Source organism: Artibeus jamaicensis, unplaced genomic scaffold, assembly GCF_021234435.1.
Source record: "Artibeus jamaicensis isolate MK-2021 breed Jamaican fruit bat unplaced genomic scaffold, CSHL_Jam_final scaffold_537, whole genome shotgun sequence".
In the NCBI taxonomy this organism is placed as follows: Eukaryota; Metazoa; Chordata; class Mammalia; order Chiroptera; family Phyllostomidae; genus Artibeus; species Artibeus jamaicensis.
The window spans coordinates 15,902,835-15,927,860 of NW_026522047.1; the positions used below are offsets into that span (position 1 = coordinate 15,902,835).

At 42.4% G+C, this 25,026-nt stretch overlaps 1 protein-coding gene across 9 annotated transcripts in view; it reads left to right on the top strand.

The window, feature by feature from the left end:
• Positions 1-25,026, top strand: part of GAB1 (GRB2 associated binding protein 1) — a 111,405-nt gene that overhangs the window by 75,642 nt on the left and 10,737 nt on the right. For 6 of the 9 annotated variants that reach the window (XM_037162345.2, XM_037162349.2, XM_053658349.1 and 3 more), the window contains exons 2-7: positions 2,094-2,388; positions 10,784-11,006; positions 11,378-11,458; positions 14,787-15,388; positions 16,585-16,670; positions 16,873-17,176. In XM_037162345.2, the coding sequence (XP_037018240.2) occupies positions 2,094-2,388; positions 10,784-11,006; positions 11,378-11,458; positions 14,787-15,388; positions 16,585-16,670; positions 16,873-17,176 (1,591 nt within the window). The remainder of the gene's footprint in view (positions 1-2,093; positions 2,389-10,783; positions 11,007-11,377; positions 11,459-14,786; positions 15,389-16,584; positions 16,671-16,872; positions 17,177-25,026) is intronic. The other 3 variants (XM_037162348.2, XM_037162350.2, XM_053658347.1) reach the window with 1 other exon arrangement.

Here is a 25,026-nt window from a genome sequence, read left to right on the forward strand (position 1 = left end):
TCCTCCCCACTCCTTACCCCAGCCCCCCAAAGAGAGCCTGGATTTGAGGGCTGGGGTAGAGAGAGGGAGAGAGTGCTATAGCCCCCAAAATGGCTGTTTTAAAGAAGCACCTCTATGCGTATTCTTTATGGCATGAAAAAACATTGGTGTTTTGAAGAAGTTTGTTATGAGATACATAACAAAATTTACCATTCGAACCACATTTAAGTGTGCGGTTCAGTGGCATTAGGTACATTCACACTGAGGTGCAGCCGTCTCCACCATCCGCCTTCAGAACATTTTCATCTTCCCCAGCTGCCACTCTTACCCATTAAACACTGACTCTTCCTCCTCCTCCCCCCCAACCCCGGCGTCTGTCTTTATGAATGTGGTTATTACAGGCACTGTGTATAAGTGAAGTCATACACTTCCTGTCTTTCTGTGACTGGCTTATTTCCCTTCGCCTAACATCTCAAGGTCCATCCATGGCTTAGCAGGTGTCAGAATTTTCTTTCCTTTTAAGGCTGAATAATATTCTATTATATATTTGTATTTATCTCATCATTCATCAGTGGACACTTGGGTTGCTTCTGCTGTTTGTTGTGAATGATGCCGCTGTGAATGTAGGTGTACCAACACCTGTTTGCGACTTCGATTGCAGTTCATTTGGATATATCCCGGCTACTGGATCTTTTCAAGGAACCGTCAGACCGGTTTCACAGTGGTTACACCGTTTTATATTTCTAGCGGCGATGCAAAACATTTATTTTCTGTTTAAGTATTAGTCATTCTAATATGTATGAAGTGGTATCTCTTTGTGGTTTTGATTTGCACTTCTCTGATGATAATGATGTTTAACATCTTTTTATCTGCTTTTTGGCCAATCGTGTTTCTTCTTTGGAGAGTCTGTTCAAATCCTCTGTCCATTTTTTATCTAGGTGGTTTATTTTTATTATTTTTTTTAAAGGTCATTGCCTCTGTTCCTTTTTTTAAAAAAGATTTTATTTATTTTTAGAGGGGAATGGAAGGAGAGAGGGAGAGAAATATCAATGTATGGTTGCCTCTAGTGCGTCCCCTGCTGGGAACTGGCCTGAAACCCAGGAATGTGCCCTGACTGGGAATCGAACTGCTATCCTTTGGTTCGCAGGCCCGTACTCGATCCACTGAGCTGTGCCAGCCAGGGCTATTTTTGTTGTTATTGAATTATAGGAGTTTGTCATGTATTCTGGATGTTAATCTCTTATCAGATACATGATTTATGAGAGTGTCTCATTACTCTTTTGATCGTATCCTTCAATGTATAAAAGTTATATATTTTGACACAGTTCCATTTACTTATTTTTTCTTTTGTTTCCTGTAGTTTCAGTGTCATTCCCAAGAAATCATTGCCAAATCTAATGTCATGAAGCTTTTTCCTATGTTTCATCTAAGAGTTTTATAGTTTAGCTCTTCTATTTACCATAAGTCTTTGACACATTTTGAGTTAATATTTATATGATGTAAAGTTAGAGTCTTCATTATTTTGCATGTGGATATCTAGTTTTTCGAGAATTGTTTGTGGAAAATTTAGCAAAAACTAAATCTTCTGCTCTGGCTGATGTGGCTCAGTGGATTGAGTGCCAGCTTTCAAAGCAAAGGGTCACTGGTTCAAATCCTAGTCAGGGCACATGCTTGGGTTGCAGGCCAGGTCCCTGGTTGGGGGTGTGCAGATGGAAACTTGATCAGTGTTTCTCTTGTGCATCAGTGATTCTCTCCTCTCCTTCTCCCTCCCTTCCCCACTCTCTAGAAATAAATAAGTAAAATAAAGACACATTTTTTAAAACTAAATCCTCCTTGTTTTGCTGACTTGATACTACATATTGATGTAATATCTTCTAACATCAATTTCTTCTAATATTCCATTAGAAGACCTAATAGGAAATAATAAATGTGCACAGACACACATTATTCATCGGGACATCGGTAAACTTGGTTGGCGTGGCAGATCATTCCGTGAAAACAAAGGAAACGTCATCCCTAGATAACGCTTTTGTAAAACTGATTCGATAAATGTGCTTCATCTTCAAAAATGTCCCGAGTTCACGCGGGATGGGTCTGCTGTGCTTCGCCTGCAGGCATGGAAGCGGAGGTGGTTTGTGCTACGCAGCGGCCGCTTAACCGGAGACCCAGATGTCCTGGAGTATTACAAAAATGACCACGCCAAGAAGCCTATCCGCATCATCGATTTAAATTTGTGTCAGCAAGTTGATGCTGGCTTGACCTTTAACAAAAAGGAGTTTGAAAACAGCTACATCTTTGACATCAACACCATCGACCGAATTTTCTACTTGGTGGCAGACAGCGAGGAAGAGATGAATAAGTGGGTCCGTTGTATTTGTGACATCTGTGGGTTTAATCCGACGGAAGAGGGTGAGTTCAAGATTTGTTATTCAGCCTTGCTCTTTCATGACTGCATTTTTAGCACTGTTATAAAATTCTTTTTATATTTATATATTTCAGTTACATGATATAACATTGGGGAGAGTTTTATAATAGTAACAAGATTGGGGGAAAGCAGCTTTAATCAGTCGGGGCAGAACCTTGGCATAGGTTTTAGAAAGAGAAATGTAATCATTCTGGGGCATTGTCTAGATACTGCAATAAATGTCCCAAAGAAGAAGGCAACAAGAAGACATACTATTTAAGAGCCTTTCTTGAGTTCCTATATAAATATTAATTTCAACCTTACAACACTGCTGATATTTGACTACTTTTGACTACTAAATTAAAAGCATTTTCATGTGGCTCACCTTAATTCTTCATAGCTTTATTTTTAAAGCTGTGTTGCCATGGTGATTATCAGTATCTATGAAAAGTGATTGAGAATCAGTCACAAAACATGAGGGAAAAGTAACAAACCAATGAGTTTACTTAACATGGAGGTAGGAGGGGCTCAAGGTTCGGAAGAGAGGTAGAGAAGAAAGCTCGGAGGAGGACAGATGGTACATTGTGGTCCTTTGAAGGAAGTGGTATTTCTATGTAAGTGAAAGGAGGGCTGCAGAATCCTACAGGCTTAGGGGTGAGAGAGAGGAAGGCCCAAGGGGAGGGATGGACTTCTGCCTGACTCCAGGGGGCCAGGGGCAGGGTGTTTAAGGATCTGAGGTTTGGGGAGCCTGTCCTGCAAGAGGTCTCAGAAGAATTTTGCAAGTGAAATTCCTCTCCAGGTGCGCTTCTATAGCTGTCCTGACCCCATATTCTCTTATCCGCTTCTCTTCCTTTTTCAAACAATCACTAAGAACTTGTGAAAGGGACTCTAATACAAATAGAAGTTTGCAGAGCCCAGAATCAGGAATAAGGTCTTTGACCTTATTGTCTTCAGGGTGGCACCCCCGTTACAAGTGTGTGTTTCTAAATGTCTATATTTAGGAGGGCTGGAGATTTAGTGAGAGGGGTGGAAAAATTGTCCCAGCAATCAGCATCAAGTGTTGAATTATTGAAGCGAAACAGTAATCATCTCTCATTAGCTCAGGTCAGCATGCTGTTTCCTCTCTGGCCTTCCAGCAGCCCCAGAGCAGGGCCTTCCAGGGCTGGAATTGGCCCAGCGGGTTGGGGAAACCCCTTGGTGAGACTCCAGAAGGCCCGAGGGAGCAGCTCAGAGAGGGGAAGGAGGCATCCCGTTGAGACGGGAGGCGGCTGAGGAACCAGTGCCCTTCAGCGGAGCTCTAGTGATTAAAAGCCTCAAGACCATGCGTGTTTCATGTGGGGAATTAAGCTTTGGGTTGTTTTTGTGAAGTTACTAAATGTGTTCCCATCTTAAGTAAGTGAGGGGTGTTATTTCTAACTCCACTTAAACTCCTTCCCTTTCTTGTTTGCACATAGAGTCTATATTTGAATGCAGTGGAGGGTTTTAAAATTAAAGTCACAAATGAGATAGCTTTTTATTTAATGGTTACTTAGCAACCACCTGGTAATGACAATTATTGGATTTAGACACCACATGAGTTAGGTGATGGATTTTTCGTTAAAATAACTTCAGTAGCTGTATAATCTTTTTACTGATGTTCTTTTGCCTGGTGCCTTTTCCATCTGGGACTTGTTTTGGGGCCATGAGGGCAGACTTTCGTCAGCACTGGTTACCTGGACAGATACGATGGGTCTGAAAGGCTAAGGGGGTGTCTTCCATCTCTCTTTGTTTTCTTTGTAATTCTCCTAAATATATTTAACAAAAGAAATCAGATGCCCTCTTAGAGAGCTGCATTTTTCAGTTAAGGAATGTGAGCAGCTAAGTTTTAGAAGCCCATTCAGGGGCTGGTAGAGTTGAGAACCCCCAAAATAAGAATGTTTAGCACTCAAGGGCCTCAGGTGAACTTTGCAAGTTTTAAGGCATGGAGTCTGGTCCATCTCTCCGCCTTAGAATGCTTCTTACCATCTGGGACCTTGAGGAACACTCAGTCAGATCTGGGAAGAAGAAAAGTTGGTCTGCTTTAGAAAGTCAGTTCAGTAATCAACCAAATTATTTGGGTTGCCTGCACTCTACTAGGCTTGGGGCATGTACTCATGTGTCTGCTGGGTGACTAGTTAGGAAGGCAAATGGCCAACATGACCTGTGGAATTGAGCATGTAGCAGGAGAGGTTTCATACCGAAATAATTTGTTACAGTTGTTCATAAATGTAAGATACATGTATATGTCTTCATATACAAATGTAAAGTTATACTCTAATATATATTTAATTTATATAACATTTAATCAAGCATTAATATATAATCTTGAATATGCTACTATGGTCCTTGATAAATATGGTTATTGCCTTCAGAGACCTTGCAGTCAGTCCAGTAGGAGAGACTGGCAAATAATCTAGAAATTATATACCAGCTGATAAGTGCTCTGCTCAAGAAAAAATAAATAAGCATAGAATTCAGCTGACTGAGTCTTAAGAGGGTCAGGAAAAGCCTTGGTAGTTTTCAATGGCTCTGTGACCGTGACTGACAAGGTGCTGAGAATGTTATTTTTGTGCTTAGAAGAACATTTTCTTTGATGTCAGTAGTCAGAGTCCAGCAAAATGTCTGTTTTCACTTTATTGATTTACCGGTATAGGGAGAGGGGGAAGTTCCCAAACTTGAAGGCTACACTGACCTCCCTCTTCAGTGGCCAAACTCCCAAATCCTTCTACAGTAGATTAAAATTATATTTGCCTGGTGTGACACTCAGTTTGTGAACTGTTTATCCATAACAAGGGAGGTTATAAGAAAATTAATAGTGTGATTAATCAACTTTTAATATTTATAATCTGAGTTGGTTACCAGGAATAGCTGTGCTAATCAAACCATTTTTATCTGTTCATTAAAACAAGCCCCTGAGGACTTCAGTTTGCCAATGCTCGCTAAATTTAGTTCATGAGCTATAGCTAAATGCAACTGCATTTACCTTTAATTTTACAATTTAGATTTTTTTACAAGTGTATTCTGGCCACCTCCTAAATAGCCACAGAAGTATCTGACTCTGCTATACTGAAGACTTGAGTTTCTTGGAAGAATCAGTATAAGATGAACAACTTTCATTGTATAGTATCAAGGAACCACGAAAAATATTTTATTTCATTCTATAACTTTGAGTTTTGATGCATAATAATAAAACTGCAAAAAGGTTTTCAAATCAACCACTGTGCTTCCTTTTATTTGGAGCAGCTGACTTTTCTACCCCACATTTAAAGATCTGATCAAATTCTAAACCTCCAAGAACTGCTGTTATCCTTTGTGATCACAGTCATACAGTTTAATATGACAAGGGAAATAGCAAATGTCTCTGTTCTTCCATTGACTTTGCTCCCTGCTTTATATTCTCTTGCTTCCAAATCGACCCCGCCACCAGTCACTAAACAGGTGTTTTTGTTTTCACCTCGCTCTGTCCCCCGAGTCTTTTGCTCTTCGCATTTCAGAGACCTGAAGATGTGCCTACTCTTGACTTTTAAAACTAATGACACAAAATGTTATTTCATTATACTCGTTTGAGACTAGACGTGGGAAGAAATCCACTGTGCTTAGATATTACCGTCTGAGAAAATAACTAACCCCAGTCCCTAGGAGAATAACTAATTTTCTCCTGAAAACAAAAGGAAAGGGGAAAAATCTGACCTGTGTTTTGATTCCAGGAACCTCTCAAAATATCGTTACCGTGTTATTTCCGCTGCCCCAGGTGACCACTGCTATTATTGAATACTCAGAATGCTGGCAGGCCGAATCTGTTTTCAAATTCTAGCTCGTTGAACTGTGTGTGGTTCCTATGAATGCTTTTATTTAGTAGATTTGAGGGTAGAAAGTAATTTCTTTTGTTTTTCTTGGAAATGTGCAGATTTATTTTTGTTCCCAAACCGACTTGGAAGCTGGTAAATCTGCTGAACAAGTGCTGGAAAACAGTCTTAAGGGTTGTGTACAGCTACTAACTTGGTGCAAAGGCTTCTGGTCTGATTTCAGGAGGCACCAATAGGAAGTGGCTTCTTATCAGTTGAGTTGCTTTTCTCAAAATGTCCAGATAATAGTAGCTGGAAAAAAAAGTTGTGGGAGCCCTGACCCAAAGTTGTGGGAGATGTGACCCAAAGGTTGCAAGTGCAGTTCCCAGTCAGGGCACATACCTGGTTTGCAGGTTCCATCCCTGGTCCGGGGGCATGTGGGAGGCAGCTGATAGGCATCTCTCCCTTCCTCGCTCCCTTCCCCCGTCTCTAAGAGTCAGTGAAAAAAATGTCCTCTGGTGAGGATAAAAAGAATAGCATGATTCTCTGTTTGATTTTCTTTTCTTCGGGAAAGTAGGTTAGTAAAGTGCAGGACTATCTGACCAACTGGGTAGTACACCTAAAACTAATACTGAGAAAAGTGAAAGTAATAATAATAATAGTAATAGCAGCAGTAGTAGTAGTAGTAGTAAAAGTGGGTTAAAGTAGCATGTAAGGATATACATATGCTCCCTTTCCTATAAAGCGGTGCTTCCTAATTAGGGCACTTTTAAACTTCTTTTTACTCACCTCTTTATTTGGCTATCACTTACTATGATGAAAGGCATAGAACTTAACTGTTCAATGTAGTTTTACATATGCATCTATATCTATGCATAAAAACCGGAATCTGTGTAACCGCCACTCAAATCAAGAAATGGAGCATCTCCAGTCCCCCGAAAGGTTTTCTCAGATGTCTTCCCAGTAACCCATCTCATCACAAACCCCAGCTATAACTGTTATTTTGCTTTTATAAGCATAGATTAGTTTTGCCTATGCTTGAACTTAATATAAATAAAACCTTTGAGTTTGGCTTGTTTTCCCCAATATTAAGCCTGGGACTCTGCCCTGTTGCATGTAGTTCTTCATCCTGTGTCGAATTCCATTGTGTGAATATATAACAAATACCGATCTGTTCGAATGTCATGGACATTTGGGTTGTTTCAGTTTTAGTTACAAGTAAAGCTTTTTATGAACATTCATATGCATGTCTTTTGATAGACATGAACAGTTAGTTCTTTTGAATATACATCTGTGAATAGAATTGCTACAGGTGTGTAGGATATACACACACACACACACACTAACTCACACACACATACATTTAGCTTTAGAAGATTTAGCAGCTTTAGTTTTCCAGAGTTATTGTATCAGTTGCTTTTCCGCCATCAGGATATGAGACTTTCTGTTACTCTGCACTCTCACCAGCACTTGGTATTGTCAGTCATTAATTTTAGCCATTCTGGGGGATGTAGTACCTCATTTTGGTTTCCATTTGTATTTTTCTGGGCACCAAGTCAACCAAGGAGGTAATTGTATTTTATTACACATTTTCAAGCTGCTGTCCCTGAGATCTTGATTCATTCAGTCTCTTGAGGTGGGGCCCAGGCACCTAGGTTTCTGAGTGCCCCTAATGCCATGGCACCTCTGGGATAAGAATTAGACACTTGTCACCACTAGTAGGTTACTAGTGACAACGTCAGAGGGCCTGTGACATCAACTTTGAAATAAAAAGAAAGAGTAGAGCTGCTTTTCTGTGCTTAAAGCTCTTGTGCCATTTGGTTAGAAAAAGCATATATTATTTTCAATGTTTAGAGGCGTTATCTCGGCAACCCAACTTCTGTGAGGGCATTATGGTTCCAGATGGGATAAAATTGCATTAAGCTAGGGATGTTTGTGGACAAGTTTATTACTTGCAGTTCCTCTCACATGAGCTTGGTGACTAGCTTCCAAGTCACCAAGAAAGTTTCCACAGCCTATTAAGGAGATAGTCTGGACACATAAGATAGCACATTTCTACTTGAAACACTTTAAATACAGGGTCCAGCCCAAATGACACTTGTTTATTATTATAAAATCTGTTATTATAAAATCATAAACATGTCATTCTGTAACGTAACAGTATCACACACAAGCACACCATATGACATTTTAGGTGAAATAGTCAAATTAAAACTATAAATTATTGCACCCATATTACTACCCTACCAACCACACTCAAGCAGGCGTAACTTCAGCCAGACCCTGTAGATTAGGCTGTGATTAGATCTGCAATATTTGATTAAAAAAATTGAAGAAACTGCAGGTGGCTTCACTGAAAATGGTAACTACTGTGGTTTCTTGTTTGTATCCATTTGTGAGACTTACCTTTATAAAATGTCCTTTCGTGAAAAACTGTGTTCAGAAATGAGATTATTTTAGCATTAATGATGGCAGACTCTTATTTGCTAAGTTAATCAGACATAGGTCTATGCAAAGTGCTTCTCTTTAGAGAAAAGAAAAAATTCTACAGCAGACCTGACAAGTCAGTATTCAATAGAAACAGAGCAACCTTGACCCATTTACCTTTCATTGTGAATATAAAGGTAACACTTTTGCAATAGAATCCAAAACCGTATTGTGTCTCAGATGTCACCTGTCTTCAGAGAAAAGGATCCTTGCTGTCTCCAACAAGGACATGAGCAAGACCTCAGTTTTATTACCACCTGCTCAGGTACAGTAGGTTACTAGTGACAACATCAGAGGGCCTGTGACATCAACTTTGAAATAAAAGGAAAGAGTAGAGCTGCTTTTCTGGGCTTAAAGCTCTTGTGCCATTTGGTTAGAAAAAGCATATATTATTTTCAATGTTTAGAGGCGTTATCTGGGCAACCCAACTTCTGTGAGGGCATTATGGTTCCAGATAGGATAAAATTGTAGTAAGCTAGGGATGTTTGTGGACAAGTTTATTATTTGCAGTTCCTCTTACATGATAATCTACTTCTTTCCACAGAAAGCTGGTTAAGGCTTTTCTTAGTGGTGTTTATTAGTTTTCTAAGTACATTTTATTAGGGGTTGGCTCCAACAGCTTTTGGCCCTTTAATGGATACTAATTATACTCTTCATGCCTTTTGAATTAAGACAGGAAATAATTTTACAAACATAAGGAAACGGTACAGTGATGTTTGGTTTTCAGAAACTTGATCCCAGCATTATTAGTAAAAACAGTACGTTGGAAACCTAAGTGAGGTAAAAAGCCACAAACACAGTCCTCTCAACTACTTGTCGAGGCCAGTGGGGGCAAATCACTGTTTTTAAAGAAGGTAGAACAGAAGTTTCTTTTTCAGATCAGTTGACTAACTTTGGCTAGAAATTTTATATTTGAGATTATTAAGACACAGTGCGGTGTTTGCATTCAAATATGCAGAGCTGAGTATACAGTCAGGTTAACATGAGTAAAATAATCCCAAAGGCTAATGATTTGAAAATAGTGCGCTTTCTGTGGTAGAACGGTGTCCCTTCCTTTTAAAAGACCTTTGGACACCACGCTGTTTGGAATGGTTGGGCTTGCTTTTTACAGCTGTTCGAAGGTCTTTCCTTCCGGGAGCTTGCTAGTGAACACAAAGGAAGTTTCTCTTCAGTCCTTGCCTCTGAGAAGTACAGTTGGCTCTCAAACAGTGTGGGGGGATGGGGGCGCCCAAACTCCGCTGTTCCTTGGTATCTGCAGGGCACTGGTTGCAGGACCTGATATAAAAGTTCATCGAATAAAATGCATACATTTTATATGTATGTATGTGCAGAATGACACATACAGCCGGCCCTCCACACCCACAGATTCCCAACCACAAATCAAAAGCACTGTTTTCAGTCCGTGCTTGGCTGAACCCAACAATGTAATATCTGGGGGGACACAGGGGGGTGACTGTGTATTTGTTAGACCGCATATAAGTGGACCCTCGCAGTTCAGACTTATGTAAGTAATTCAAGGATCAGCTGTGTATGTAAGTCTTCCCATATTTTGAATAAGATTTTTTTTTAAACGGAGTTTTTGAGTGCTTTTTCTCCTTCAGAAAACGGAGAGAATTTTGAAGCTCTAAGATGGTCCCACTGAGTTCATAAAACAAGGTCATAAAACAAACACCGTTGCCCGGCTGGGTGAGCCCCCCCACCCCCCACTTAGGATGAGTCACTCAGTTCATTCAGCGTATAGTCACCAGGTATAGAAAAAATATTAAAGGAAAGTGTATGTATAAAAACAACCACCTGGAAAAGTTACTCTAGGAGTTAACATTAAAAACTAGAACTCATTTTATATAGTGATCTATAAGGTTCTCCATGGCGTTTTGGGAGCCTCTGGAACATCTCTGCTCCACGGGTCTCACACAGTTGAAACAGACCAACTGTGTTCTGTATAATTGTTGCCATTTAGGTCGTGTGTGTTTTAACTGACATGACCATGGTTTATTTTAGCCTGTTTCCATGTCTTGAAACAATTTATCTCCAAAAGTTCCAATGGCTTTGCTTAAGGAAAAATTCTTAAAATGGGGTAGACAATGATGATCACACTTTGGCGTCACAGATGTGAAGCACCCTGGCAGCTCCGTACCGGCGCCGGTGGAGTTGCCTTCAGCCGTAACGACGACCCCAGCATCCGCCCAGGCGGACTTGTCCTCTGCTGCCCAGCCTCCTCCGTATCAGCTCATTAACCTTCCGCCCCATCTGGAAACTCTTGGCGTCCAGGAGGATCCTCAAGACTACCTCCTGCTGATCAACTGTCAAAGCAAGAAGCCTGAACCCACCAGGTAAACCATAGGTGCCCATGTGTGCGTGTGTGTGTCTTTTGTATGCGTGAACACATTTAGGAATCTTACCTTCGAGCTGTTTTAACCCTGATTTGGAGGTTTAAAAGAAACCACCTGTATGGGCTTATATTTTATGCATGTATTTCAAGTTTATAGCCCTCCACTAATGATTTCCGATATTCACAAGATTTTATTGAAAAAAACACCTTCTCTAGCATCTTTGGCAAGGAATATTTTTACCAAAAGCTCTTTTGGGAACCTGTCTCCTGTTTCATAGTCTTTGTTGCAGATGCATATTATTACTTGGTTGACAGATTTCACTGATTTGTAAATGGTGATCTTGCTCCATTTCTTATGTGATTGTAAACCAGCCAAGGGTCATCTTTTGTTTCTGAAGAAGGAGAGGAGTACCTACTACTAGAAGATTTTGAAAGCAAAACGATTCCATTGCAGTGAGTGTGTTGTGGTTGCTTTGGATCTGTGTGAGAAATTAATCATACAGGTAAAATCCCAGTATAGCAAAATCTATGGAAAATACAAATTGAGCTTTCATGAAATGTGATGCCATCAAATCTATTGCTAAAAGCTATGAAATCTGAATTTTCATACCTAGCAATGAAGCAGATCTTAGCCAAGCCTTGACTTTACCAATTTTTCAGTAGAAAGAAATATGTGGATTTTGGTGCTTGATCAGATGTATCATAAAGACTTTTCCAAATCCTCCTTTTTTTTGCATCTGCATCCACGCTCCAAGGCACCCCGCTTCTTCCAAGCTATAAATTTTCATTCGATAATTGAGTCATTGGAAGGCTTAAGGTAATGGTAAGTGTGGGAGCTGAAAAGTGATTGTCAGGAGGCCTGTCTGCCATTAGCAGCTACGATAACTAATGATACCAGGTATATTTATTATGCTAATTGTAGTATAAATCCTGGGGGTGAATTGCATAGTAGATGTGAACGATTTTTTAACAGGATTATTAGATATTAAGCATTATTTTTCATGACAAAAAGATTGGTGTTTTTTTTTTCATGTGGAAAGTGACTGTTACTAGGCTAGGAGTATACAAAGCACTTGTTTAAAAAATTTTACAGAGAATTTGTTGTGATCCCCAAATTAGTTTCTGTGACCAGTGTCCTAAGATGACAGAAACAAACACTCCAAAGATGGATTTCTACATCTTTGTTCTAATGGGATTTTACCTGTAAGAGCAAAAAAAAAATTTTATGAATCAACGTTAGTTAATAATACCAAATTCTAACTTGATTTTGTTTGTTTGCTGTGAGTATTTAAAATTACACACTCGCAACTTTGTTACCTGTGCTACTAACTAAGATTTCATTTTACAGAGAGTCACCAATTACTTTTCTAAAAGCCAACAAAGAGCTAAGGGACAATTTTCAGGACATTTTCTTTTTCGTTTTATGTAATGTCTTTCATTAATCTCACTATTATCACAACTTTCCTGTTGTAGTAGAAAGTATGCTCATAGATATTTTGCATCTATTGTCTTGCAAAAGTGACAACTAACATTTACGATGTGTCCACTATTTTGCTAGGTGCTGCTATGCAGGTACAGACTAATGACATAAGTCACAGCCCCTCAGACACAGTCACCTTCACAGTTCCCCAGTAAACCTTGTGAAGAAGTGAGAGCACCTGAACATGAAGTGTTTTTAGATGGAGGCACGCTATGAGACCTGCCTTGCAAATCCTTGCACAGCCCGCACGCCTCAGCCCAGACGTGTGTGTAGGAAACATCTTCCCACTCTTCCCTGCTGGATTAAATGCCTCTCTGGGTTTTCATAGCCTCTTGATTTCACATCCATATCTCTGTCTTATCACAGAATTGGACATAATTGATATTTTTATTCATTCTCCACTAAACTATAAGCTAGTCAGCACAGTAACTTTGCCGCTCATTCCGCTTCTGGCATTCTGTGTCTCCCATGTGGGAATTCAGTGACGGAGCACATTTTAGAATCGAGAGTAGACCTGTTGGAAATTCCTACACTGGGAGGAGCAGGGTTTGCATGACACCTGCCTGGTGAAAGAAAAGGAGCCTGTCATTAGTAATCTGCATGAAAATGCTTGAGGGAAAGGAGGGATGGGAATGAGAGTGATGGGAAGAAGAAAGCTAGGAGGGAGTCTGCTCGGGGTCGAGGTTCCCCTGGGGAATAGTGGGACGGAAGATAAAGGCAGAAAAGGTGGAGCTGCCTCAATGCCAAGGGCAGCAGTCGGGCTTTCTGGAGTTCCCACAAGCTGCAGGGACCCTCAACAGGAGTTTCTCCGAGTAGGCGAATGATAAGAAAACCATGGTTTGAAAACGTAGCAGTATGGTTCCAAGCACATGGGAAGAAAGACAAATAGAGGAAAGAAGTTCACTTAGGAGGGTCCAGTGGTGTTGCATTTAGCAGAGACACAGACCTGAGTTTGGGGCGGTGACAGCAGAAATAGAATAGGGGTCAGGCACTTGGTTAGGAAGAAAGACTGTGCCTGTGTGATGGTGGAGATCAAAGAGAGTGAATCAAAGCTGATCGGCTTTTGAGCCCAGAGAACCCGAATAAAGACATTTCTTTCAGTGGCACCGCGGCAAGGGCAGTCCATTGGAGAAGCAAGTTGGGTTGGGGTTGGCCCATGTGAGCAAGGTGATACTGGGATAACCAAGCAGAAATACATTTGAACAGCCGGGAAACATGGGACCCAGAGTTTAGAGAGAAGATGGGAGGTTGCCAGCAGACCGAAGGTGACCGTCTGAGGCAGGACAACTGTTAAATAGTGTGTGTGATCAAGGATGAGAGGATTAAATTCTGTTGGCCATTCCCAGGTGGAGAGATAAGAAGAAAGAGCCAGTCAGTGAACAAGGGACTAATCGGTGAGGGTTGAGGAAAATCACGATATTGCAATCATGGGTTCTTAGTAACAGTGGAGAAGAGTCCCAGTGAATATGCGGAGTACACAGGGCCAGATGTCCCTAAGAGGGGCAACAGGCCCTTACAAAACCATCACAAGTTTACTTTTAAAATCAGTTAAGTGTAAGTTCCTGCAGGGCTTCATTTTGCCTTATATCCACATTTTGTGATTGTACTAAATGCAGAGACTGAAAATGTACCCGAAGCATAGAAAATACTCTAACGAGATGCCTCAAGGTTAATTATAGTTTCGAATTGGCTCACTCTGTGCCTTGTATCTGGATCTTCATTATAGTAGCAGCTAAATGCTCGTTAAAGAAAATTAGTAGAAAGATACACAAAACCTTTTTAAGTTGCCACCTCCTGGTAGATCACACTGAATTTATTCAGTACGGTAGAACCATTAGACTTCCAGGTCCCCAAAACAGTGGAGCCGCCACAGGTGGGGTCACGTAGATGAACTGTGTTGGCACCAGGTTCTTGCATGCTGTTCAGAGGAAATGCTTTTCCTGTGTCTGTGCCTTCATCATTTACCTTTCTCGGAGTTTCGTACCTTTCTAATTCCAGTATTTTGGGGATTGTGGTTTCAGTGTGTGGATTTACTAGGTGGAGTTGGGGGAGTGGGCGGGTCCGGGACAGAAATTAGAGAAAACGCTTGTGGTGGTTTTGTGGTGGCGGTGGTGTTGTCTGGGGTATAATCGTAAAAAAATGAGCAGCATTCATGCTTTCAATCTTGTGGATCACACCAAAAAAAAAATCTAATGAAAAAAAGCTATGGATTTTGATTTACAAGCTACAGATATGTACATTAGAATGCAGTCCTGTGTCTTCACTGTGTTTTATTTTCTGCTGTTGACCATTTTTATTTAGAACACATGCCGATTCTGCAAAATCCGCCTCTTCTGAAACAGACTGCAACGATAACGCCCCTTCTCATAAAACCCCAGCTTCCTCCCAGAGCAAACACGGAGTGAATGGCTTCTTCCAGCAGCAAAGCATGTACGACTCCCCGCCGCCGCGTGCGGCGTCCGTTTCCATAGACTCCAGCCTTTATTACCTGCCCAGGAGTTACTCCCATGACGTTTTACCAAAGGTGTCTCCGTCGAGTACCGAAGCGGATGGAGAACTCTATGTTTTTAATACCCCGTCTGGGACATCGAGTCTAGAGACTCAACTGAGGCACGTGTCTGTTAGTTACGACATTCCTTCCACACCTGGTAACACTTACCAGATTCCACGAACATTTCCCGAAGGAGCCCTGGGACAGTCGTCCAAGCTAGACCCTATTCCAGATATTCCTCCACCGCGGCCGCCGAAACCACACCCGGCTCACGACCGGTCCCCGGTGGAGACCTGCAGCGTCCCGCGCGCCACCTCGGACCCCGACAGCAGTTACTGCGTTCCGACCGCGGGGGCGCCGCCGTCCCGCAGTAACACCAGCTCCACCATGGAGCTGAACAAGCTGCGGAAAGGTCAGCGCTCCTTGGCATCCTCTCTGTTTAGGGTTCGTGACAGAAAGGCCGTGTTTCCAAATAGTTGCCCTTCCAAGCATAGTAGGATGTCACATGGTGAGCCTTTGCTTCTTCAGCCTCGCAGTGGCCCACTCGTGGCGTGAGGATAGCGGAGTCTCGGCAGATTCCCAGGAGGGCGTTTGCGCGCGCCGGGCATGCCTGTGTGCTGGTCTGCCGCCAGGGGGCGGAGGTGGCGTGTTCCATCCCTGAAGGACTATGGCCGTAGTAATTCCTTCCTGCCTCGGGATGGGTGCCCCCCTCTCCCACTTTCTATAAATACTGGGGTGGGGGGAGGCAGACCCTCTGATGGGGCAGAGGAGCAGGAAATGGGCCAGCCACCCAGCGTCTGCGGCTCAGACCCTTTCCTGTGTTTGTGTGCCATGGCGGCCACTTTTGTGTCCCATCTATTGGGCTCCACTTCCTTCCTTCCTAGATAAGCAGTTTTTACACTTGTGTCTAACAGGTAACATCAGTTCCAGTCAAGCCACTCGGAGTTTTGTTTGGTGTTACTTCTCTGAGTTATTTCAAGCTCTGAGTCCCCTCTCCCCTCATTCCAAGTCACAGGCCTCAGGAGGAGAGAAATTTAGTCTGGGTTATACTCTGAGATTCGTAAAGTCCTGAAAATAGAAGGCTAGAGTGTGAAAGGCACATCCCCTAAAAACTTCATGCTCACAAAGTTTTATCTTGTCACAGTTTCCAGCTGTGTTAAAGCAGATGAAGATTTAATGCCTCACGAAGAGTACTTATGTCAGTGCTTATTTATCCATTCAGTACCAATTTCTAACTCCCTTCTTGAAGTGTGTGTGTAATCCGAGTATAAGTTAGTGAGATATGTTAAGTCCAAGATGGTGCAAAAGATAAGAAAATACAAGTATATCTTTTGGCATTTTTCCCACCGCATCCCGGAGTTAGACAGTCACTCACTGCCGTGATCAGATATCAGTACTGGTTAGCACTTGAGTGAGTGGCTGCATTTTCTAGTGCTTTAACGTGCCAGCTCAAGATACCTTTCTGTGAGCATCCTTTTTAAGATCCGTGTGCAGGTGTGCCTGCACGTACGTGTGTTTACAGAGAGAGAAAGAGAACAGATCATTCCTGATTACCCCAAGAACGGGCAGGTAGGGGAAGAGATGTTGATAGTTTGTTCTTTGTTTTAGATGCTAGTTCTCAAGACTGCTACGATGTTCCACGAACATTTCCAAGTGGTAGATCTAGTTCACTCGAAGGCTTCCATAACCACTTCGTAAGTATCATTGACCTTGGCATAATCGAGTGTAGATTTCATTGTCAAAAATCTTCACGCTTAGTTCCCTGAGACTAAACGAGATCATGAAAGAAAAGCCCCTTCTGATCCACATGAATAGGTGTGTCTTACAATTATGTTTTCTTGTGTGACGGCAGTTTTTATTTATTAAAAGAAAAATGTGTGTGTGTGTGTGTTTTAGAAAATCAAAAATGTGTTGACAGTGGGAAGTGTCTCAAGTGAAGAGCTGGATGAAAATTACGTCCCAATGAATCCCAACTCTCCTCCACGGCAACATTCCAGCAGTTTTACAGAACCCATTCAGGAAGCAAATTACGTGCCCATGACTCCGGGGACGTTTGATTTCTCTTCTTTTGGAATGCAAGTGCCTCCGCCTGCTCACATGGGCTTCCGGTCCAGCCCAAAGACCCCTCCCAGAAGGCCCATACCTGTTGCAGACTGTGAACCGCCCCCCGTGGATAGGAACCTCAAGCCAGACAGAAAAGGTAAGGAGAGCACAGCTCAGGAAAGGGTCAGGGTCGCCGGTCTGCTTGAACTGTCATTCAACCCAGAACAGAAATTGGGGCCAGAAGTTCCAAGGTGTTTCATATGACCTTAGTTAGTAGCTTATTTAAGCAGTGTTGCTGTTCATAGATTAATAATTGTCATATCACAGGTTGATGCCCAGGGGACGTTGTTAAGTCTATCTCGGGGGCAGAGGTCACAAACTAAAACACTTGCAAAGATTGTCAGGGGACAGGAGGGAGTTAGAGAAACTCATGCACCCTAATTGGAGGACCTGCCTGCTCCCTGGCCACACCCCTGTGTTGACTTGTGGAAATAATTAGGACCGGTACATGCAAATCTTCTGATGTGTCAAGAGAAGCCAGAAATGTTGGGTTTTATGTGTGCTGTCTTTGGACTTTTAAGTTCTAACAGCTAATGTAATTATTTTAAAAGAACAAGACATTGCAGACCAAACCAAAGTACATAGTATCAGACCCGGCTAGAGATTGTGAGGCACTGATGGTGAGATTGCTTGTGTAATCTTCCCACGCTGTTTGTGTAACAACTTCTTTAAACTGGTTCTTCCTTTACTGGGGTGTAAAATGCTTCTAGTCTATTCTTTCATACTGGCCTTCCTAAGTAACACTAAGTTCTCAAGTGCCGTGGTTTGTTAAAAATGTAGTGTAAAGGAAATTTTTCAGCCAACTTGGTGACATGTACCCGAGCTTTTAAAGTTTGGGCTATGACAGAGACAGCTAGCTGTGTCGCAGCATGGCGAGGGTGTGACTTAATCTGGACGAGCAAGTAAGGGAGTCCGTTGGCTCTGTGATAAGTGGCACAATTTCTGGGGTACTCAGCATACTCGAAAAGTCATGTGGCGTATGTAGCTTTTCAAGAGCATGTAAGGTCCATATAAATTTCTCATTATCCTGAGCTTAGATCATTAATGTTAATTCTAATTAAGTACCAGTTGTGGGGAAGCGAGACAGACTCAGAGCATCTTAAGAAAATGAGTTTTGTTTTGTTTGGCTGTAAGTAGGATACACCAGTGGCGAAGTGAGACAGTGATTGGGAACTGAGGCACTCCTAGGGGACTGTCCCTCCATCCTGCTCTCTGCATGTCTGTCCTGGGGGAGTCTTTGTATCTGCTTTGTTCTCCTTTACATCCTTTGCTTCTTTCTTCCCCTTCCACTGCGTATGCTCTCCTTTACCTGCTTTTCTGCTTTCCCAGAGCTGTGGCCTACAGCGCCCCTCTGTGGCCTGAGTCTGCCCCCTGGCTGCTTTTTCGTGCATCTTCCGAGGCTGCTAAGAGCCTCCTTTGTTACTCACTTCAGGTTGCTCCAAATTTCATTGGTTTCATTGTCTTTTCACATCAAGCCACACGATGGATTGTGCACCAGGCCACAGCTTGGCTGCTGTTGGGTCAAGTGCCTGACTTTGGTCCGACAGCTGGAAAGATGCTCACCTGTTGCATCCATGGCCACCCAGCCACCCCAGAAGCAGGGTCATGATCAGGATGGTTATCTTAGAAAGGGCGTGGGCATCCCCAGCTTTCTATGTAATAGCTTTTCCTTCTGTTACTCTTTGTCCTCATTTGTCTTTAAGTCTGTGAACACAGTACTTGGTCCTTTGCTTCGTGTACGGTATGTGAAAGCACGTTAGGGTACACATGCGTTCATCTCTGAGCTCACAGGCTGCTGAAGGATTAAGATACGAGTCTCCCGAACTCTTTGAAATATCAAAATAATTCACTTTAATGCTAGACTGGTTCTTCTCTTATTTTTCTCTAATTGGGGCGTGTTGGCTGCAGAGCTGCACTTTTTAACCCCAGATGTCACAGTTTGGGGTCTTGAGGGCCCCCATGAAGGTGGACTTGCTGCGGATCGGGTGAGGGCACAGGTTCCCAGGCGCATCTGTGCTGTCCCCTTGCCCCCACCTTCCTCCCCTCGGGCTGTGCAGAACACAGTTTGGGAACTCCCGCTAGATTTCAGTGAATGACTCTACATGGTAAGCATAAAGCAGAATAAAAAAAAATTCCTGTTTCTCTATAGAGGAGTTTTAAAATCATAATGATGAGCTTTAAGTGTTCTCTAGGTCTGATAGAACTCATGTTCCCCATAAGTGTAACACATACCATAGTAATATGGCATGTGTACTATATATGAATATAGTACATATTTTGCATACTTGTACAATTATACCTCCCTGTGTGTGTAGTGACAGTACTATCTGTTTTACTACACGACAGTAATTGTCCTAGCCTTCTCACTGCCCTGAAGTGACTTCACACTAGAACAGAACAAAGCAGGTTCTCGGTTACTTTTGGAGATTATGTTCAGTGTAATCTTAAAAAGTAACTGAACTGTTGAGAGGCAGTTCTGAGTTCATGGGCCAGGTTGTTATTTGGTAGCCTTTCTTAGATACCAAATGAATCAAGAAAGTATCCAGAATAAATACCCACATAGTTTGGGCAAAATCAAGGAGCATGGAATTAGAAAAACAGTAAAGAGGTTACTAAAATCATAGTAATAAAGAAAATGTCTTTGCTTTTCTTTAGTACTAGCCTACTTTTTCAATAAATACAATACAAGAGAGGATGCATGAAAAGGCATTTAATATGCAGGGCAAACTTTGTCGACCCATTTTAGAAAGTTGTAACTATTCAAGAAAAATACATTTTAAAACCCAAATTCAGATCCTGAAGCAAAGTTTATTCCTCAAAACTTAAACTGTAAACGACATGTCTATTTAATCGTGAAATTCTCCTCATGATGCATGCCATCAGATAAAATCTGTTCTAAATTTCTAATTTTGTCACGTCAGATACGTGACTCAATCTATTATTCTAGTAGGTCTTACCAAGTAAACCAAATAACAAGCAAACCTATTCCCATCAAATATGACTTGTTGGTTTCAGGGCCCTATGTAACCAGTTTGACATCCCGGATAGCCGGTTTCTGGAGAGCCTCCTCTGGGAGGGTCTACAATGAATGAGTGATATCCTAGTGTTGTTTATACCCCCAATTTTAGATGTCAGCTGCTGTGGTTCGTGGTACAGATGAGTTTCTAGCATACTTCTGAGTAACTTAAGCTGCAGAAATACATAGATGTTCTAAACCCACAAGTTGAGTGTCGTTTCCCGGCTCCTTTGCCCACCCCCCACCCCCGTGCTAGCTTCCTTTGCACCCACACCATTTCTGTCCTGACGGTACTTGTTTTATGTATGTTACTAGAGGAGACATTCATTTCCGTGTGTTGTCTTTGAAAAGCAGACGAGTCATTGGAAATGTAGTACAGATTGCATTTTTGATTGTTTGCACCAAAACTTCTATATTTTAATGGAAAAGCAGTTTGTCAAGCTTGAGACGTTCCTGGGAGATCTGTGGTGCAGCTTCTCTTAAAATCCATCTTTCTGTAAATCTGCTACATTTAATCACTACACTTGTCTCGGACCCTGCACCCCATTCAGTTTCCTCCCAACGTGACGGAGCAGCTGCCGAGCCTCAGATGCTGTCTTTGTGTCTGGCTTTGCCCACGCACGGCTTTCTGCAGCGGCTCTGGCCACTAGTTACAGCGCTGAGGTTTAAACAGCAGCACGAGGCTACTTCTGGTGTTTAGTACGTGAGTCTAGATGGCGTAGCATCAGGTCTGGGTCCCCCTGTGGAAGACCAGTCATCAGGCGCTGCCTGGGGTGGGTCTTTTGGTATACAGTGTGATATATTTGCTGTAAACATTTTTTTTCAAGACATCTGCTAAATAATTTTTTGAAGGTAGTTAAAAATGAACAAGCTTTCTCCAAGTGGCTCTTACACTGTAATAGATGTTTGGAAGATGGATGAGTGACACCAGTAAAAATAACTAGATTGTAATAAACAAACGTTCAGGTTGGACTCCCAGTCAGATTTTTGTCTGGTGTTGCGCTTTAAAGGAAGTGAGTACAGAGTGCCTTTTTACAGCACAGTCTTTGCACATGGATTTCCCCCACTAAATATTCTTGACCTTCCAATAGAATTATCATTAATGTGTTCTTCTTTCTACAAGGAAACCATTAAAACAGGTGTGAAAAGTTTGATTACTTTTGGGAATTAGCAGAGGATCATAATGCAAATTATATTTCCTCTTTCTTAAATTTTGAAACGTCTACTGGGATCAGTAGCATAACCTGGAACATGTCAGAAGAGTATAAATAATCCCACGTTGAGTTGAATGTACTCATATGTAGGCAGTACCTATTACAATACTACTTCATAGTGTCTGGACTTTGCCCAAAAAAAGATTGCATCTGCATATTTGAGACAACCTCGGGTGACTGCCTTGACCTTATTTGGGGATGACCAACTTTTAAAACAACATCCGTTCGCTTTTTTTCCTCCTTCAAGGACAAAAAGATAAAACTCGTGACATCGATCAGATTATCCACCACCAGCTCTGTGTATTGTAGGCTTGTCCACCAGCACTAGGGTAGGCCCTCTTCTGGGCCTTGGGTCTTCAAACCCGGGGAAGAAATGGTGGCTTCCCTGAAGAAGCCCCAGTCCATCCAGTGGAGGAGCTAGAAAAGTAAACACATTATCATAATTAGCATGAAAGGGGCTGCGGTTGAGGTAAGCTCTTGGCTCTTGGCACTGGTTAGCTAAGCTCCCTGGGGAAGGTCTGAGCGGGTGAGTGGCAATTAAGTAACGGTAGAGGGAGGGAGGGTGGTGGAGGGTCTTCCAGTCTGAACAGACAGCATACCCAGACCCTTTCAAAAGAGGGGCGGTGGGGCGGGCTCAGTCGTGGGTGGGAAGAAGGGAGGAAAGTATGAATGGGGGAACCTGTGCCAGATGCCTCCCAGGTGCCTGAGGCTGAGTATTATGATCCTCGCTAATGAGTTCGGGCTTTACTCTGAGTACACCCACCACTAAAGAGTTTTATGCAGACAAGTAATATAATCAGGTTGGCTCCAGAAAGCTCATCTAAGGTTTAACAGTATGATAGAAACAAATTACATTTTTCATGTGAAATGATAAAAACATCATACGTTCTTCAACATCTTTGTCAGAGGGTGCTTTGCCCTGTTTCCCCAATCCAGGGTTAGAGATGATCAAATGAGAAAGGCTTAACAGCAGCCCCCTTCCTGGCTCTCAGTTGCCCCCTCCGCTTGGGGACTTGCAGTGATTTTTAAAGCTTTGAGGGCCCTTGGAGTGTAGGTGGAGGTCATTTAGCCACACAGTGGCAGTTTGTCACTCCCGGGAACACCAGGTAAGTGAAAGTGCGCGTTAGTAACTGAAGGAAGGACTGCAGACTTGCAGCTTCTTTTAAATTCCTGGGTGAATGAACACAAACTTACATTGTCACTATAAATGAAACTGAAATCGATATAGAGGGATTAGAAAGTGGAATCTAGGTGACAGCGAAGATCTGCTGCAAGGGCCCCAGTGTAGGGAGCATAGCAGGTGTGCGGGGGGGTCAAAGGATTTTTTAACGTGTGGTGTGAACGCCCACCTGGGGGGTTTTGTAGGTACGTGGATTAGGATCTGCTGGAAAGACCTGAACCAGAAATTAAGGTTTACCAAACTGTGCTCCCAATAAGGGAACAGTCACATGGCCCAGAGATTGACAGCCTGGGTGAGGCAGTTTTAACACCTAAGGGTTAAAAGGACAATAGGAATTCACCAGTAGTCAGTGCTTTGTGCTAAATGAAAAAATAAACTTGCTTTCTTTGTTCCGACCTAAGTCTAGCTAAAGCTGAATTGTAACTGCCCTGGATTTAGAAGTTGAGGCTCCAATGAGCTCCTCTGTTTACGCTTGGAATTTGGGGATCCCGTTATCTTCAGACTGGCTCACTTTTGCTTCTACTTTAGAATTCTTATTTCTCACTTTTTATTTTCATACTTTTCTTTAAGGATTTGCCTACAGGCAATAGACAAGAAGACAGGGCTAAGACAAGCATCTTTATACCTTGGACTTCTTTTTCTTTCTCTGCTCATAAGCTGGGCAAACCTTGTATTCCCGTCTGGAACACAAATGTCACATGGAGTTTGGAAGGATATAGAGAAATAGAGCTCACAAAAGGCTAAGTGACTCAGCACAATTCAGAGCAGCATGCCCACGTTGCGACTTTTATCGTAAAATCAGCCTTAAGCTTTGTTTGGATGGAGTAGAAAGTACCTGTAAACTTTGTAAAGGCACTTTAAACATCTCAGTATGGTGCTGTTCTATTAAGAAAGCCGAGGAGTATACCCTTGAGAGTACTTGAGAGATAGCACTGGTTTTGAGGGAGGTAATAAGCTCAGTGTCAAGGGTTGGAAGGATAAAAGAGGGGACCTGTCAGACAACTGAAACAGGGAACTAGGTCGTAACTAGGTAGATTTAGCAGTCATGTGACCTCGATTATGTAACCACAGATGTAGGTAAGATACTGAGGGCGAAAGGTGAGACATGTGAAGAGTGACTGCTGGTAAAAAAAAAAATGAAACACAGTGAGGACGCAGGAGGAAGCTGAGAGCTAATGGAAGCAGGTCTTTTAGAAAAGGGAGAGGGCACGGAACAAACACTGAGGAAGCACAGTAGGCACTGAGGAGGTGCCAGCAGACCAAAAGTACTTCTAAAAGCTGTCCATAGTTTTTAACATCGCCTCCTGCGCCTGGCCACCATCTGCGGCATTCGAGTCTTTGTAAGACCTGAAACAACTGAGGAGTTCAAACCTGAACTGCAAACACTGACTGTCGAAGCTTCTGTATTTCCCAAAGGGACAGAGGGTACAGCGAGGTGGGCAGCACAGGAGTGCGGCCCCAGCAGGGAGGAGGCTAGCGGAGGCCTTCGTTCACTCACTTAACTTCTCCATCTCCAGAGGCATCTCAGCCATAAAATGAAGCTGGATTTGGTCTGTAAGGGTCTTTCCGCTCTAAAATAAATAAATAAGCTTTTCTATGGAAAAGCTTATCTTCTGCCTCTCGCTTGTTTGTTTTGAAGGGAAGTACACTATTTTGGAGGAATATAAAAAGCCGACATAGGCCTTTGTTTTAGAAAAGTGCCCGGCCAGCCTGGGCCCTGGATAGGTCAGTGCCGAGGGTAGGATTGTGGTCCAGAATGTTAGCACGCACGTCTTCGAGTAGGCCTGCCTCATTTCTGAATTAACTCAGTGTATTGATTGCCTAATTTATAAAATTGGTTCATTAGAGAATTTTCATGTTTTGTAATCTAGATGATCACATTTTCAGAAACTTAGATTTTGGGAGATAAGCTGCTAGAAATTAGTGAATTCTTACTTTGCGAAATCTGATGTCCACTGAGCTTTGTAAATGCCACAAAAAAAAAGAAAATTGGTGCCATTAAGGATAGAGTCGCCTGAATAATTTCTTCAAATGATGTCGCCATTCGGACATCCAGGGTCCTTGCAGGGATAAAAGGTGAGGCCAGCTGCTGGGTGTTCACTTCATCAGTCCTTGTATGTGCCACAGACGAAATGAAAAGAAAATGATGGCAAGTGAATTTATGCTTTCATATCCTTACATTGAAGCTAGACAGTCGGCAGTTCCAGAATCTAGACGTCCAATCCTTGCAAAGTGTCGTCACCAGGCAGCCCAGCCCCTGAGCATCCAGGGGAAACACATGTTGGTCTTGGATTAGCAAGCATTGGAGCATCACCTGCTTCTCTGAAAGGTCTTTGGTCAAAAGGGGAAGGAATAGCCAAGCCAGATTAAAGTTTTTAAAATACCTCCCCCAAATTAGGAGAGTACTATTATGAAAGCAAGTTGGCCTGGGTACTTTCTCATGAGACACCATACTGCAAAGGAAAGATGTACTTGAGATCTGAGTGAGAGATTTAAATTTTTTTTATTTGACCCAGTTTTCTAAGGCATGTAAGAAG